Raw genomic sequence first — 13,401 nt, 5'->3', positions numbered from 1 at the left:
ATGAAGGAATGTAAACACAGTTGCTGTGTATGTAATTAAACAGCCTGATAATGTCTGATACACCTGTATAATGTTCCAGTGGTGCCAATGGATTAAATGTGATGCTGAGCTATGAAATAACAGGGCCAACATACTCTATGACTGTATAGTCTGTCTACTTGATGAGTGTAGACAGACTTGTGACATCCATGATACACCTGTCACCAGCTGCTTCTTGTCACCTGCTGATGCTCATGTTACATGTTCTCACTGTTGCTGTAAACACTGAACAAGGACCCACAGAATATTTGAGTGTTCCTACCAAGCGACCTCTTGCAGTAGTGACAGTCAAGCCTGTACTCTTCACTGTGTTTCTGCAGGAGTTTCATCGCAGTAGCAGAGGCCAAGCTGAAGGCGGAGCTTAAGTCGAGCTACCTGACGCAGCTGGACAGGAAACGGCTCACCATGTGCAAACAGGAACTGGTGGGGGAATCTGAGATACACACAAACACGCACACAAACCGAACAACAAGCACAAAATATCCTGCATCATAATAACGTGTGTGTGTGTGTGTGTTGCAGGAGAGCATGATAGGAGAGGCCCAGTCTTTAGCAGAGAGGAAGAGAAAAGCTGGTGGTCTGAAAGAGATGCTGCAGGATGCATCGAAGCTTACACACAAACTACGCTTCCTTGTGGAGGAGGTACAGGACTCGCCCTGTGTGTGTGTATGTGTGTGTGTGTGTGTGTGTGTGTGTGTGTGTGTGTGTGTGTGTGTTTATGTACATCCTGATGACTTGTGTGTGGGACGTGCTGTTGTCTCCAAACTTTTCTCACACACATTCACATCCTCACACTCTGCAGCCCCAGCACACAGTGCCTGACATCTTTGTGTGGCTGCTGAGCAACAACAAGCGCATCGCTTACGCTCGGGTCCGAGCCAGAGACCTGCTGTTCTCCAGTAGCCAGGAGGCTCGAGGAATCCACTGTGGCAAGATAATCACACTGTATTTGAAGGTGAACACACACACAGAAGTTACAGTGTTTGTTAGTGTTGGAAAGTTGGCAGAGAAACACTGATACATACATGTGTGTGTTTGTGTGTGTGCAGCCACCAGGGAAGCGGGTTACAGGCTTGTCAGTGCAAGCGAAGGTGGATGTGTATCTGTGGTATGGGAGCTGTTCAGACTCTGGCCACATGCTGGATGACCTACCTGCAGGGTACAGTCCTACCACAGGGGGCGCTGACGCTGGCTGCCCTCCAACAAGCCTCCAGTGTGCAGGTGAGAGGAGGATTATTACAGTCCCTCCATCTCTTTGGTTATTTTAGCAATTTGTGTTTGAACTTCACAAAATGGCAGCACTTACTGTTTTTGGCTTCTGTTTGTTCACTAACTGGAAACAGACTGAAAAAGACTGGAGGTCACTGTAGCTTAGGTTCCAAACCTAATTCTGTCTTCACTAGTTGCTATTGGCGATTAAATATAAAATTTACAGAACAGGTTCTGGTTTAGTTTCACATCCACAGCATCACAGTTACATTACATTTCAATTAAGTTTTCAAGTCACACAAGATCCCACTAATGGTAAGAGAAAAAATGTTGTTGAATGAATGTAATGTAAACTGGTATTTTTAAGGTCCATGTGTAAGATTTAGGGGGAATTGGCAGAAATGGAATACAATATTCATAGCTATGTTTTCATTAATCCCCTAAAACTAAGAATCACTGTTTTTATTACCTTAAAATGAGCTGTTTATATCTACATACAGAGCAGGTCCTCTTCCATAGGGTCCACCATGTTGTTTCTAGGGCTGCCCCTGATGAAGAATTTTCCTCGTCAAGCAATATTCATCATTTATGTGACTGTGGATTGTAAATTATTAAAATATCATGTATATGTTATATGTATAATATTAAAATACAGTGCACTTCATGTCATGTTCAGGGGCTGCACAAAAGGTTTCTTAAGGCCACAAGCAGCCTGCAGGCCACATATTAAGCAACAATGCTTTAAAGCCACCCTAAACTGCATAATAATGTTCCAGTTTTTGTGTGGGTGTTTGTTTGTTTGTTTGTTTGTGTGTGTTGTTTGTTTGTTTGTTTGTTTGTTTGTTTGTTTGTTTGTTTGTGTGTGTGTGTGTGTGTGTGTGTGTCTCTTCAGAGCAGTATTCGTTCCAGCTGAGGTGTCACATGTATCAGGCTCGTGGTCTCATAGCTGCAGACACCTCCGGACTGTCGGACCCTTTTGCTCGAGTCACCTATCTGTCACACAGCCAAACCACCAATGTAAGTGTGTGTGTGTGTGTGTGTGTGTGTGTGTGTGTGTGTGTGTGTGTGTGAGTGAGTCTAGGATACTGGTTCTTTAGCCACCTGGGTTAGAGGTGCACTGGAAATTAAACTATTTGATTCAACTGAAATTTTGTGTTAAATAAATAAAACAATTACAAATATAAACAAAGTTATTTTTATGCAAATAAATAATTACATATTTTTAAATAAATAAATACATAATGAATATGTAAAATAAATAAAAATAAAAAGAAACATACTTGTAAAAAATGATCATATTATCACGGCCGAAGCCTTGAAACGCCAGCCCCCTTTGGAGAACACAGCCTCCGCCCAGGATTGACCCCGAAAATAAAAAAGGAAAAATAATAAATGAATGCCCGAAGGAAAAGCCGATCCAGCTCAGCTGGGCACTCCCTGTCTAAGCTGAGAAAGCCGTTCCACGTTACACAATATACACTCACGGTCACGGACATAAACACGAATGGTAAAAAAAACTGCAAGATCCCGGACGAGCCCCCAATTGTTATGTTCCAACTTGTCTAGGAAGTTTCAGGAGTAACCATAATAATTAAATAAACAATACATACCGGAGAGGGAAAAATGAAGCGCTGGTAGGATTTATGTAAGCCAAATATTTTATTAACTAAACAAAAAAAAAAAGTAAACACGAACACAAAACAATCCTCCAAAAACTGAGGATGATAAGAACTAACTATAAACTGAAAACAGTCCACTCAAAAGGAGGGACGACAATGCACAATCAATACCACTCAGAAAACACCGGATCTTAGACACTAAACGGAAAATCACTACACGCTAACACACTGCGAGGAGGTACACTAAAACACGTGGTGGTGAGACAGTTCCCAGGAGCACTAGCGGTCCACTGACAGCCGGCGGCCTCGGTCCACTCTCCCTTTATCCTCTACCTGATTGGCACCAGCTGCGAGGCACCATTCAGGGAACACACCTGCAACACGCACCTGTAACAAACACAAAGACACCCACACACACACACACACACCACAAACTCTACGGTACGTAACACATATATATTTATAATAATAAATCAAAAATAAATTATAAAGATAAATTACATTATTTAATTCAACTGGAATAATCTCTGTTTGAGGTAAATAAATAAAACAATCACATATAAATACAGAAAAAATAGAGCAATTTATATACAAATAAATAAATACATATTTTTGAAATACATAAATAAATATATATAAAAAGAAATTAAGATATAAATGTAAAAATAAAAAAACATGCTTACAGTTATTTTCTTTAAATTTATTTATTCTTTTATTTCTCTTTATATTTCCATTTTTTTTACTCATTTATTCCTTTTTATTTTTCCCACATTTAATTATTATCTTCATTTCTTCACAGTTAGAAGTTAAGTCATGGGTTCGTTTGACAGGTGTTTTGTAATTGGGTTGTACTGTACTGTACACTTGCAGTTTATAATTAGAAACTGCAAGTGCAAATTGTGGCTTTGAGCTATCACTGTTATTGTTTATTTGTGTGTTCATGGTGTGTGTGTGTGTGTGTGTGTGTGTGTGTGTGTTGCTCTCAGATCATCAGTCAGACTCTCAGCCCCACATGGAATCAGAGTTTGCTGATGACCCGCCTTCTGCTGAGCGGAGATCTGCAGCACATCCAGCAAGAGCCACCACGCATTCTCATTGAGGTGTACGACGACGACGCGCTGGTAATGCCACGTAGACTGATCGACAGCAGTCATTGTTACATCATACTGACTTTTTGAACTGAACCTGTGACCTCCTCTTTCTGATCTCCTCTCTCTGTGCAGGGTAAGGCGGAGTATCTGGGAGCCACAGTGGCGGTGCCAGAGGTGCGGCTGTCCTCTGAGCCCTACACACCTCCAACTCTGCAGTACAGCCCGCTGCACTGTGGCAGCCAAACAGGGGGAGACCTGCTGGCTGCATTTGAGCTGCTGCAGGTCAGTTACAGTCATCTCAATAACCACGTAGCTTCGACCATGACGATAATGAAGATACAGGTATAATGTAGAATAAAGCAAATATGATGATCTGTGATGAATGTGTAGATCACAGAGTCTGGAGAGCAGAGTCTGCCGGCGTTGGAGGAGCGGGAAGGAGGCATCTACGCAGTTCCTGCCAACATCAGACCTGTTCTCAGCACCTACAGGCTGGAGGTTAAAACTATGTATTTGTGATCTTGATTTTTAGATATTTCTCAGTATGTTATACCCAGCTGCATGAAATGGGAATGTTTCCCTCATGTTTTCCTTCAAAGTGACCGATAAAAAACATTTTCAGTATCATAATCTATGCCAGATGTATCTCTAACAAACCTTTGTGTGTGTGTTTGCTCCACCAGGTGTTATTCTGGGGTCTGAGGGACCTGAAGAAAGTTCAGTTCCTGTCTGTTGATCGCCCACAGGTACACACCAACACAGGTGACATCTACTCCAAACTGTGTGTCATACTCACTCACTCACTTACTCTCCATTTGACAGAGCTTTTCAACATACAGTGTATAGCACCCTTTTAAGCTCGGGTCCGCAACACTTTTTTTTTTCCATGTGAGGATTAGAACATATGCAGTCGAAAGTGATATATATTTTGAACGCTTAAAGGGCCAGTGTGTAATATTTGGCATGGTTTATTGTCAATCTGAATCTGAATCTGAATATTCTACCCATTAATATGTTTATACAAGTGTATAATCACTATAAAATAAAATTTGTTTGGTTTTTGTAGCCTTATAATTATGCTTTTATATATATATAGCAAGGGCCTTGCTTTAGAGAGGTCACCATCTTGCGCCGCCATGTATGTACGGCAGACCGAGCGGACAATCCAGCCAGCCAGAGAACGCGTTTCGCGTGTATAAATAAACCAACGAAGACAGCGGAAGGAAGGAAGAAGGAGGAGGAAACAGCAGAGAGTGTTAGTAGTTCGTCGATGGAGAGTAGTGAAAAGTTTTTTTTGTTATAAAGTTTGCGAATGGACCACACTTACCACGCAACAGGAGAGAATGAACCCGAACCGTTATCTGCGAGGAAAAGAAGACACAACTTCACTTCTTGTGATGCACTCTCTGCGGCGCTTTTCCTCCTGGTGATATATCTCCCCAACGATGGTAGCAGTAGCACCGAATCCCATTCTGTGCATTCAGCCTCTCTTCTCGGCCGCTCAGCATCAAACACATGGAGTTCCTCATCTGTGTGCTCCGGCTCAAACAGGTATGGCTCTGGGTCTGTGTCCGCTACAAGAAACTCTTCAAAATCGCGTTCAAAGTCGTCCATTGCAGCTACTATAGTCCGGAGATATTGCTAGGCTAAATAAACAGCTGAGCTCTGTTTACAGGCTACGCTGTCAGTCAGTGTGCGGGCTGGAGATTGGTGGAGCAGAGAGGGGAGGGGGGTCCCCACTTAGAATGGTAAACAAGTATGTGTGTATGAAGTGTGTCTGTTACACTAGAAGAGTCAGAGTTTGGGATGGAGTGGAGTGTTACCAGAGTTTTTGGAGTGCTCAAATAAACGGGCCTTTTTCCCGAACGCTCCTCTGGTCTCCTGCTCGTGAGGGATTCATTACAATATCGTAACATGGTTTAGATTTCTAAATAAATATTCACCTCGTTGCTAGATAGACCTACTCCTGAAAAACTCGTGCGCAAGGCTTTTTGTCCCTACGAGGCCGCCGTCATTTACCCGACGGGAGGGGTGAGCGAGTGAGCCCTGCAATCTAGAATTTGACCACTGATGTCACTGTTTTCAACCCATTTTACACACTGGCCCTTTAAAGTTCCACTCATTACTAAAAGTGTATATCATTCAAGATAGACAAAAAACAACTAAAGTAATGTCAAACTTTTCATACTGAAATTTAAGGTGCAGTGATGGATTTGTTACATTACAAGTTAACGTTCCACCTTAAAAGTTACCAGCAGTCGGCCCAGTGAATGAAGTTATTTTTTCTCAGACTCCAGCTGCTGTGAGAGGCAGCAAAACATCCTTTCATTTTATAGTTACTAATAAAACTCTCCACAGTATGAACAGTGGTTACATGAGCCTCAAAACCAGACACAACTCAGCCCTGAGCAGAGTGACCGTCCTCTACTGACCAATCAGACTGCAGTGTTCACAGCTCCACCTTTTAGTACCAGATCTGTGTGCTAGGTACCCCAACAGAGGGGGGACCAAACATGGGGACGGTATGTAACGTTCCATTGGTGCCATCCACAACTTTTCACAGTGGAAACAGAAAAACTGCGCACTGAACTAAACTGTACTGTACTGCTCGGTGGAAACGGGGCAACAGATAAGGGATGCATCTTGGGAAACATGATCTAACTCACACATTAGAAGGAAAGAAAGGATCTGGAGAATGTGACAGACAGAAGTTATGAATAACAGACGGTGAAACCCTCATCAAGTGTTTAATAAACTCCTCTCTTTCTCCAGGTCATCATAGAGTGTGCAGGTAAAACACTGCGTTCCTCCGTCATTCAGAAGTACAAGTCCAACCCAAACTTCACCACCCTGGTCGATATCATTGATCTGGTAAGATCAATTCAGCATTTACAAACTTCACTAATGCTCTTATGGCTGAACGGGAGAAAATGCCTGCAGCCGATATCTTATGGAGAGCCAACAGAGAGCATGTTAATGGTCATGGTTTGTAATGAGACGCTCAGCGATCACATATGTCCACATGTCCACATAAATTTGGCCACAGGGCCGAGGGAGAAGATTGAGTCTGAGATGCATCAGGACTCTGTCTTGAAAGATCATGTCTGAATGCAGAAAAGTCAATAATCTGAACACAATTCTCAACATTATGATTACTTGGACTTGCAGTTATTGGACAAAACCTCAAGGTCACACAGAATTCACAGGGATTGGTTGAATTTGCATTATCTGTTGCGATCGCCACATCCTAGAGGGCCTAAAAATCAAATCTAGAGATGCCTAGAGCTTCCCATCCCTATTTGGCCATGTAATATACGACTGTATGTAAAGGAATCAATTCATTTATTGGATAGTTAATTTAATTTATTTTAATTAACACAAGACTTCTACAATGTTCTGCCATCCTTTAGGAGTTACCGGAGAATGAACACCTCCATCCTCCTCTCAGCATCACTGTTGTGGACTGGCGGGCCTTCGGTCGCAGCACGTTGGTTGGAAACCACATCATCAACAACCTCAAGGCCTTCAAATACATTCCACCTCCTGCCCTGCCTGCTCCTGTACAGATCCATGAACCACCAAAGGACACATCCACCGCTGCACCTGCCCCAACATTAGAGCCACAAAGCACTGAAGGTAATGTGTGTGGCCAAGTGCTGCTGTAGCACATGAGAAGAGCTACACGAGCTTATTGTTGCTATTTACCTGTTGTGACTGCAGGGCTGGTGTTGTCTTAGCGTCCAGCAGGCTCAGCTGATCCTGATACTCTCCCACAGGACAATTTATCTTTGTCTCTCGTCCAACAGGTCCGTCCCATGACGTTGGAGAGACGAGCTCAACTACAGCATTAACAAATCAGGACTTCTTGATCACTGTGGAGGAAGAAGCCCCGCCTCCACCTCCGCCGCCACCACCACCACCTCCACCACCTCCAGAGCCTAAACAAGACCCCAGGAAGAAAAGGGTGAATGTTTCTGCGCATAACATACAACATAAATAACTTTGTTCTTATGAATCCCATATATCACTATCTAAATACAGCCCAGTCGCCAGAAGAAAAAGTTGGCATTGTACGTTACTTATGTACATTTCATGTTTTCATTTCAAACATAATATTTTCCTAACCATAACCAAGAGGTTTTTGGGCCTAAACCTGACCACAAATTACCCACAGTGTTAAAATATAAGGAAAAGTAAAGTAATAAACATATCAGTGGTCTGAGGAAACATACAATACAATCATTTATTCAGGCGACTGCATTGCTAATTATTCCGTACATGTTGTTGTGTATATTTTAGATCCAGGACGGCAGGACAAAGAGCACTCGAGGCCGCTCCACCAAGCGGAGAAGGCGGACCATCGCTGACGAATCAGCGGAGTGTGTCATCGACTGGTGGTCCAAATACTACGCCTCTGTAGAGAAACAGGTAGCTCTGATTGTTGAGGTTTGCTGCAAAAGATATTTGTACAAACAGAAAACGTGTTCATGTTGCACTCCTGTTTGTGTTCCAGGCCAAACTGAAGGACGGCTCTCCGTTCCCGCAGGTCTTTGAAAAAGGTACGAACTCCTCTGACGTCACGTTACCTCCATCAGTCATGGTGAAGGTGCTCTGTCAAAGCTTCATTGTGTTTTGTTGAATTCAGTCCATATTTGTTGACTGATCCCAAACTTTCCAACAAAAAAGTGACTGTGAAGAACATGGGATTTATGTGGAGCGGAAATCTTTGCTGAAACAACGTCATACCACTGACAAAGATTGCGAGTAAACTGATCTGAGGAAAGGTTATCCCATTTTTCCCCCTGACCTACACACACATTGTTGTGCATTGCAGCTTCGCCGTACCATGGCTTGCTCAGCGATGGAATAGACTCATTGGGTAAGGACGGAGACATGCAGCTACAAAAGCTGCATCATTAAGGGATATTACTGTTACTTCTAACTTCCTTGGAGGAGATTCTCTGCTTGATGACTTGTTCGCTGATAACTGGAACCTTTGGGGACTGACTGGATCTTACTGGTTTCTGTGTGGTGTTCATTAGTATTACACTGTTGATGCACTGAATTAGTGGTTCTGTCACTTGATGATCTGCCCTGTAGCTACCAGTGTTACCCTCCAGGTGCCCTCAGCAGGGGACAAAGTGGTGCTGGCCACTTTACTGGGTGTACAGTTACCTATGATTGTATTCTGGGGGATTGGTATCTCCTGAAAGGACAAACTTTTTATACATTAAAGAGGATCTCTTGTATTTTTCAATCTGGACCCTTTTTTCAAATATTTTTGTGTCTAAGTGACTTGTGGGAACAAAACGTCTTGAAATTGGTCCAGCATTCAGAGAGTGCTGCAGCCAGCAGCAGCCAAACGGCACAGGCGCCCCTTCAATTTACATCCACTAAAAGTACTTGTTTTGCCACTGACAGGCTTGTGATGTTATCGTGAGTGTCTTACAACATGCTTCACAGTGGGCAGAATCACTTTGCACGAGTCTAAAAATTATATTCTGATTTAACGCTTTGGGGCAAAAGCGCACATCTAATTGGATCACTTTATTTAGCGTCAATGTTAACAGTGAAGTTGGAATCTCTAATCAGGATGATTTCTGTCTGATTGAAAAACTGATGTCCATGTAACCACAGCGAGTGTTTACCACTGAAAATGTGTCTTGTTTGTTCCATCAGTCAGCAGCTTCTCGGTCGCAGACAAGAAGAGGAAGACCCAGAAAGCCAAAGGAACCCTGGAGCCGAGCGTTGGTCTGCCTACTAAACTAGCCACACTCAAGGTACTCAGTTCACAAACACTGCAAGTCCAATAAGATCACAGGAGACTGTTTTCAGAGTAGATAAGAGTAAAAGAGCACTCCAAAAATACAGCTACTGGCAGTGATCAAGTTGCTTAGTGCACCTAAAGGCACTGTGTCTCATTCATGAAGTGTTAGTAAATCTGTGAGTAGATTTGCACATAAAAAACCTCAGGATTTAAAACCTTCTCCAGATTAATGAACGCTGCGGGAAACTTTGATTTGATTGTAGGCACGTGTGTATGTTTGTGAATCCGAATCAATCAATTGACAGCGTGCTCCTGCTAGTCAGCACACATCTTCGCCCATGAACAGCCAGTGACCAACATGTATGGAGGTGATAATTACTGTGGACAGGTGCATCCTGTCGACCTGTGAACATCAAGCCAACAAAGAAAGGCAGTAGTCTTCTGTTAGTAGCAGTGTGACAAGTACAGGTAAATCAAAGACCTGGAGGGAGGTAACAGGTGCCGTTAAGTCCATGCCATCTGTTGTAAGAACCATCTACAAAGTTAAACGGAAATGATTCAACATGAAACTGCAAAAAACACAACAGCTACAGGAGGCTCCGCCCAGTCACAGCTCTCTGCTGCAGACGAGCACATTGCTTGCATCACTGGAGAGACTTGTTTGTCTGAAGCCTCAGCATTCTTTGTCTCTGTCGCGAAATTAAACCACTATTAAAACATCTTAATACAGGCAGTCTGATGTCGGGAATAACCCACTGTTAAGTATAACACCATGCAAGATAGTCGGGTGTAAAACCATACCCTCCCCCTCCAACTCTCTGCCAAATTTGGGTTCACCAGCTGCCCGGTGTGAGCGGAGACAGATGCTAAATTGCTTTCCCACGTCCACAGGTCTTTTTAAACCAAAACTGAATTTGAACTAATGTTTACTTCTCCCACATTGCCTCTTTGATAATTAAATTAAACTCAAATTGCATGCAGTTTGGGGCTGCGGTGCGTAAAAAGCGCAGAGGAGGAGTGCGCTGGTTTATTTTATCTATTCAGAGAAAAGCCTTTCCCAGTTTTGTATTAAGTCAGTTTAAATAACTCATTCACATTTTAAGCTTAAATCTGCTAAATGCTTACTACGACTTAGAATTGTAATTTCTAATAATGACAAGCAACATTTATGTGCAATATCTTATTGACACAAGCACTACAAGCAGTCAGAAGCAGGTGCAGATTGTGTTAGTATCTATGAAAAGATCAGAGCTACTAACATTAATGAATGCCGAATGTACAGTTCCTTCTGTGAACAGTTTACCCACAAATTCCTTCCGCCCACATTTCATGAATGAGACCCAGTGTGTTTAACAGTGTCTGTAGTATGACTGTGGTTGATCGACAGCCCTCCTATTGGTTGTGTTGCTCCTGTTAGGGCGGGAGTAGTCGGGTTCACAGGATGTAGATGATAAAAACCGAACAACAATCTTTCTACCTTGGTGTTGATCCATGTTGGAGAGAAAAGTTTAATGCCAATAATTTGATGCCAGTAATCTCTCTGCAGCTGTACAACAAGGAGCTGGAAGCAGAGTTTGGACCTTTTGATGACTGGGTGAACACATACGAGCTGTTCAGAGGAAAAGCCAATGAGGAGGATGGGGCGTCTGAGGAGAGATTTGTCGGCAAATTTAAGGCGAGACAATAAAGTCGAATGTCCTCTATGGGAACCACTGAAGTGTCTTTTTACTAATGATCTAATCCACTATGTGCTGTGCTTCTCTGCAGGGAAAATTCTGTCTGTATAAACTGAACGGGGACGAGCCAGAGGATTGGGACGAAGCCACGGACACTGGGGACTTCAGAGTCAACAAGGGACTTCCTTCCAACAGCCCGGTCCAAGTCCTCATTCGGGTTTACGTCGTCTCTGTATGTCCTCATTACTAAGGATCAGTTTAAGAAGTGTTTAATATGAATGGTTTTAAGCATGCACAGCTGAGAACATCTCAGCGTAAATGTCCATGAAATTTAATTTAATTTCTTTAGCAAAGAAGGAAAATAACTACACATGGTGAACACCCAGACGCCAAGAAGGAGAAAATGTGCATATCAAAAACAAAAGATCAAACAATTTGATATTTAATTGAAGATAGTTTGACTGCTTGACCAACCTCTCCTGAGGGAATGTGACTGAATGTGAATCTACCATGTCTGTCAATGTTATTGAAGTCAGGGAAAAGTCGTGTAAACAGAGGGAGAATATGCAGATTTCACACACAGGCTTTTAATCCTGAACCCTCTTACTTGTGTGATACAACGTTATATCATTGTGTTAATGTTCTCTCCTCTTTCTCCAGGCGTCTAACCTGCACCCAGCTGATCAGGATGGGAAGGCAGACCCTTACATTGTTCTTCGGCTCGGCAAGAATGAAATCAAAGACAGAGACAATTACATCCCGAAACAGCTGAATCCCGTGTTTGGAAGGTATGTGACTGCCTGCGCACAACGTATCCTCATGTTTTAAAGTAGAAGGTGCCTCCACTAGTTTTTATGTCTTTAACACATAACTCGTCCCTCCTTCCTGCTTCCAGATCGTTTGAGATGCATGCAACATTTCCTCAGGAGTCTCTGCTGACGGTGGTGATCTATGACCACGACATGGTGGGAGGGGACGACCTGATAGGAGAGACTCGCATTGACCTGGAGAACCGATTCTACAGCCGACACAGAGCCACCTGTGGGCTCCCCACTGAGTACAGCATGTGAGTCTGGGTTGTTTGCCTGCTGTCCTGTCGTCCTGATAGTTGGAGTGTCTCTTCGTCTCTGTGCTCTTATTTTTCTTTATCAGAACAAATGAATTTATTTGAAGGAGGAAAACTCTTTTATCAAAACCTTATGACTTACGGTGCCTCCTCTTCCTCCTCTCTGTCTGTTAGAGACGGTTATAATGCCTGGAGAGACTGCCTGAAGCCGTCAGAGCTGCTGACTAAGCTGTGCAGAGACAACGGTCTGAGCGATCCTCAGTTCAGACCCGGACGCATCACTGTGGCTGAAAAAGTCTTTACTGGCAAGACACTCTTCATGCACGAAGGTAAAGACTTAGCACACTACTTATTGAGAGTGTGTGTGAGGTTTGTGGTGTGTGTGTGTGTGAAATCATTGATTATGATGTGTGATACATGTCTCAGACGAGCCACTAGAGTCCTATGAGCACCTGTCCCTGAAGATCCTGCACCGCTGGGCAGAGATCCCAACTGTGGGATGCAAACTGGTACCAGAACACATCGAGACCAGAACTCTGTTCAACAAGGCTCGACCTGGCATGGACCAGGTATTTGTTTTCACACTATCTGCCCAAGTATACAGTTCTCTGAATGTGATATGTAATAAAACCCAAATATTTTTACAAATGTTGCTCTCAGGCAACAATGCTTTTATCTTTCCTCCAACCTCAATCTTTGAATAAAAGCATCTTCGCAGCTCTTGATTCTTCTCTTCTACGTGCGTGCGTGTGTGTGTAGGGTCAGGTCCAGATGTGGGTCGACATGTTTCCTATGGACTTACCTCACCCGGGACCTTCAGTAGACATTTCACCTCGAAAACCAAAAGGGTGAGAGCTGCCTGTTTCAGCACCTACTGGCCGATCTTTTTAGTCTTTATAAAACAATATTTGTTTTTGAAAAGTGCGAACAACAC

General features: G+C 43.1%; 1 protein-coding gene across 3 annotated transcripts in view; it reads left to right on the top strand.

Moving 5' to 3' along the window:
• The window catches only part of fer1l6 (fer-1 like family member 6), a 44,626-nt gene that overhangs the window by 18,596 nt on the left and 12,629 nt on the right, over positions 1-13,401 (top strand). For 2 of the 3 annotated variants that reach the window (XM_033617665.2, XM_078174647.1), the window contains exons 18-40: positions 360-462; positions 562-681; positions 842-994; positions 1,089-1,260; positions 2,141-2,265; positions 3,854-3,988; positions 4,091-4,240; positions 4,349-4,456; positions 4,642-4,704; positions 6,731-6,829; positions 7,369-7,594; positions 7,765-7,922; positions 8,258-8,386; positions 8,472-8,517; positions 8,793-8,837; positions 9,638-9,738; positions 11,272-11,400; positions 11,493-11,633; positions 12,062-12,189; positions 12,297-12,467; positions 12,642-12,796; positions 12,894-13,036; positions 13,227-13,315. In XM_033617665.2, coding sequence (XP_033473556.2) covers positions 360-462; positions 562-681; positions 842-994; positions 1,089-1,260; positions 2,141-2,265; positions 3,854-3,988; positions 4,091-4,240; positions 4,349-4,456; positions 4,642-4,704; positions 6,731-6,829; positions 7,369-7,594; positions 7,765-7,922; positions 8,258-8,386; positions 8,472-8,517; positions 8,793-8,837; positions 9,638-9,738; positions 11,272-11,400; positions 11,493-11,633; positions 12,062-12,189; positions 12,297-12,467; positions 12,642-12,796; positions 12,894-13,036; positions 13,227-13,315 — 2,889 coding nt within the window. The remainder of the gene's footprint in view (positions 1-359; positions 463-561; positions 682-841; positions 995-1,088; positions 1,261-2,140; positions 2,266-3,853; positions 3,989-4,090; positions 4,241-4,348; positions 4,457-4,641; positions 4,705-6,730; positions 6,830-7,368; positions 7,595-7,764; positions 7,923-8,257; positions 8,387-8,471; positions 8,518-8,792; positions 8,838-9,637; positions 9,739-11,271; positions 11,401-11,492; positions 11,634-12,061; positions 12,190-12,296; positions 12,468-12,641; positions 12,797-12,893; positions 13,037-13,226; positions 13,316-13,401) is intronic. The other variant, XM_078174648.1, reaches the window with a different exon arrangement.

This window comes from Epinephelus lanceolatus, chromosome 14, assembly GCF_041903045.1.
Source record: "Epinephelus lanceolatus isolate andai-2023 chromosome 14, ASM4190304v1, whole genome shotgun sequence".
Classification (NCBI taxonomy): Eukaryota; Metazoa; Chordata; class Actinopteri; order Perciformes; family Serranidae; genus Epinephelus; species Epinephelus lanceolatus.
Note: the sequence above shows the minus strand (reverse complement) of the source record. Positions and strands in the feature narration are given on the sequence as shown.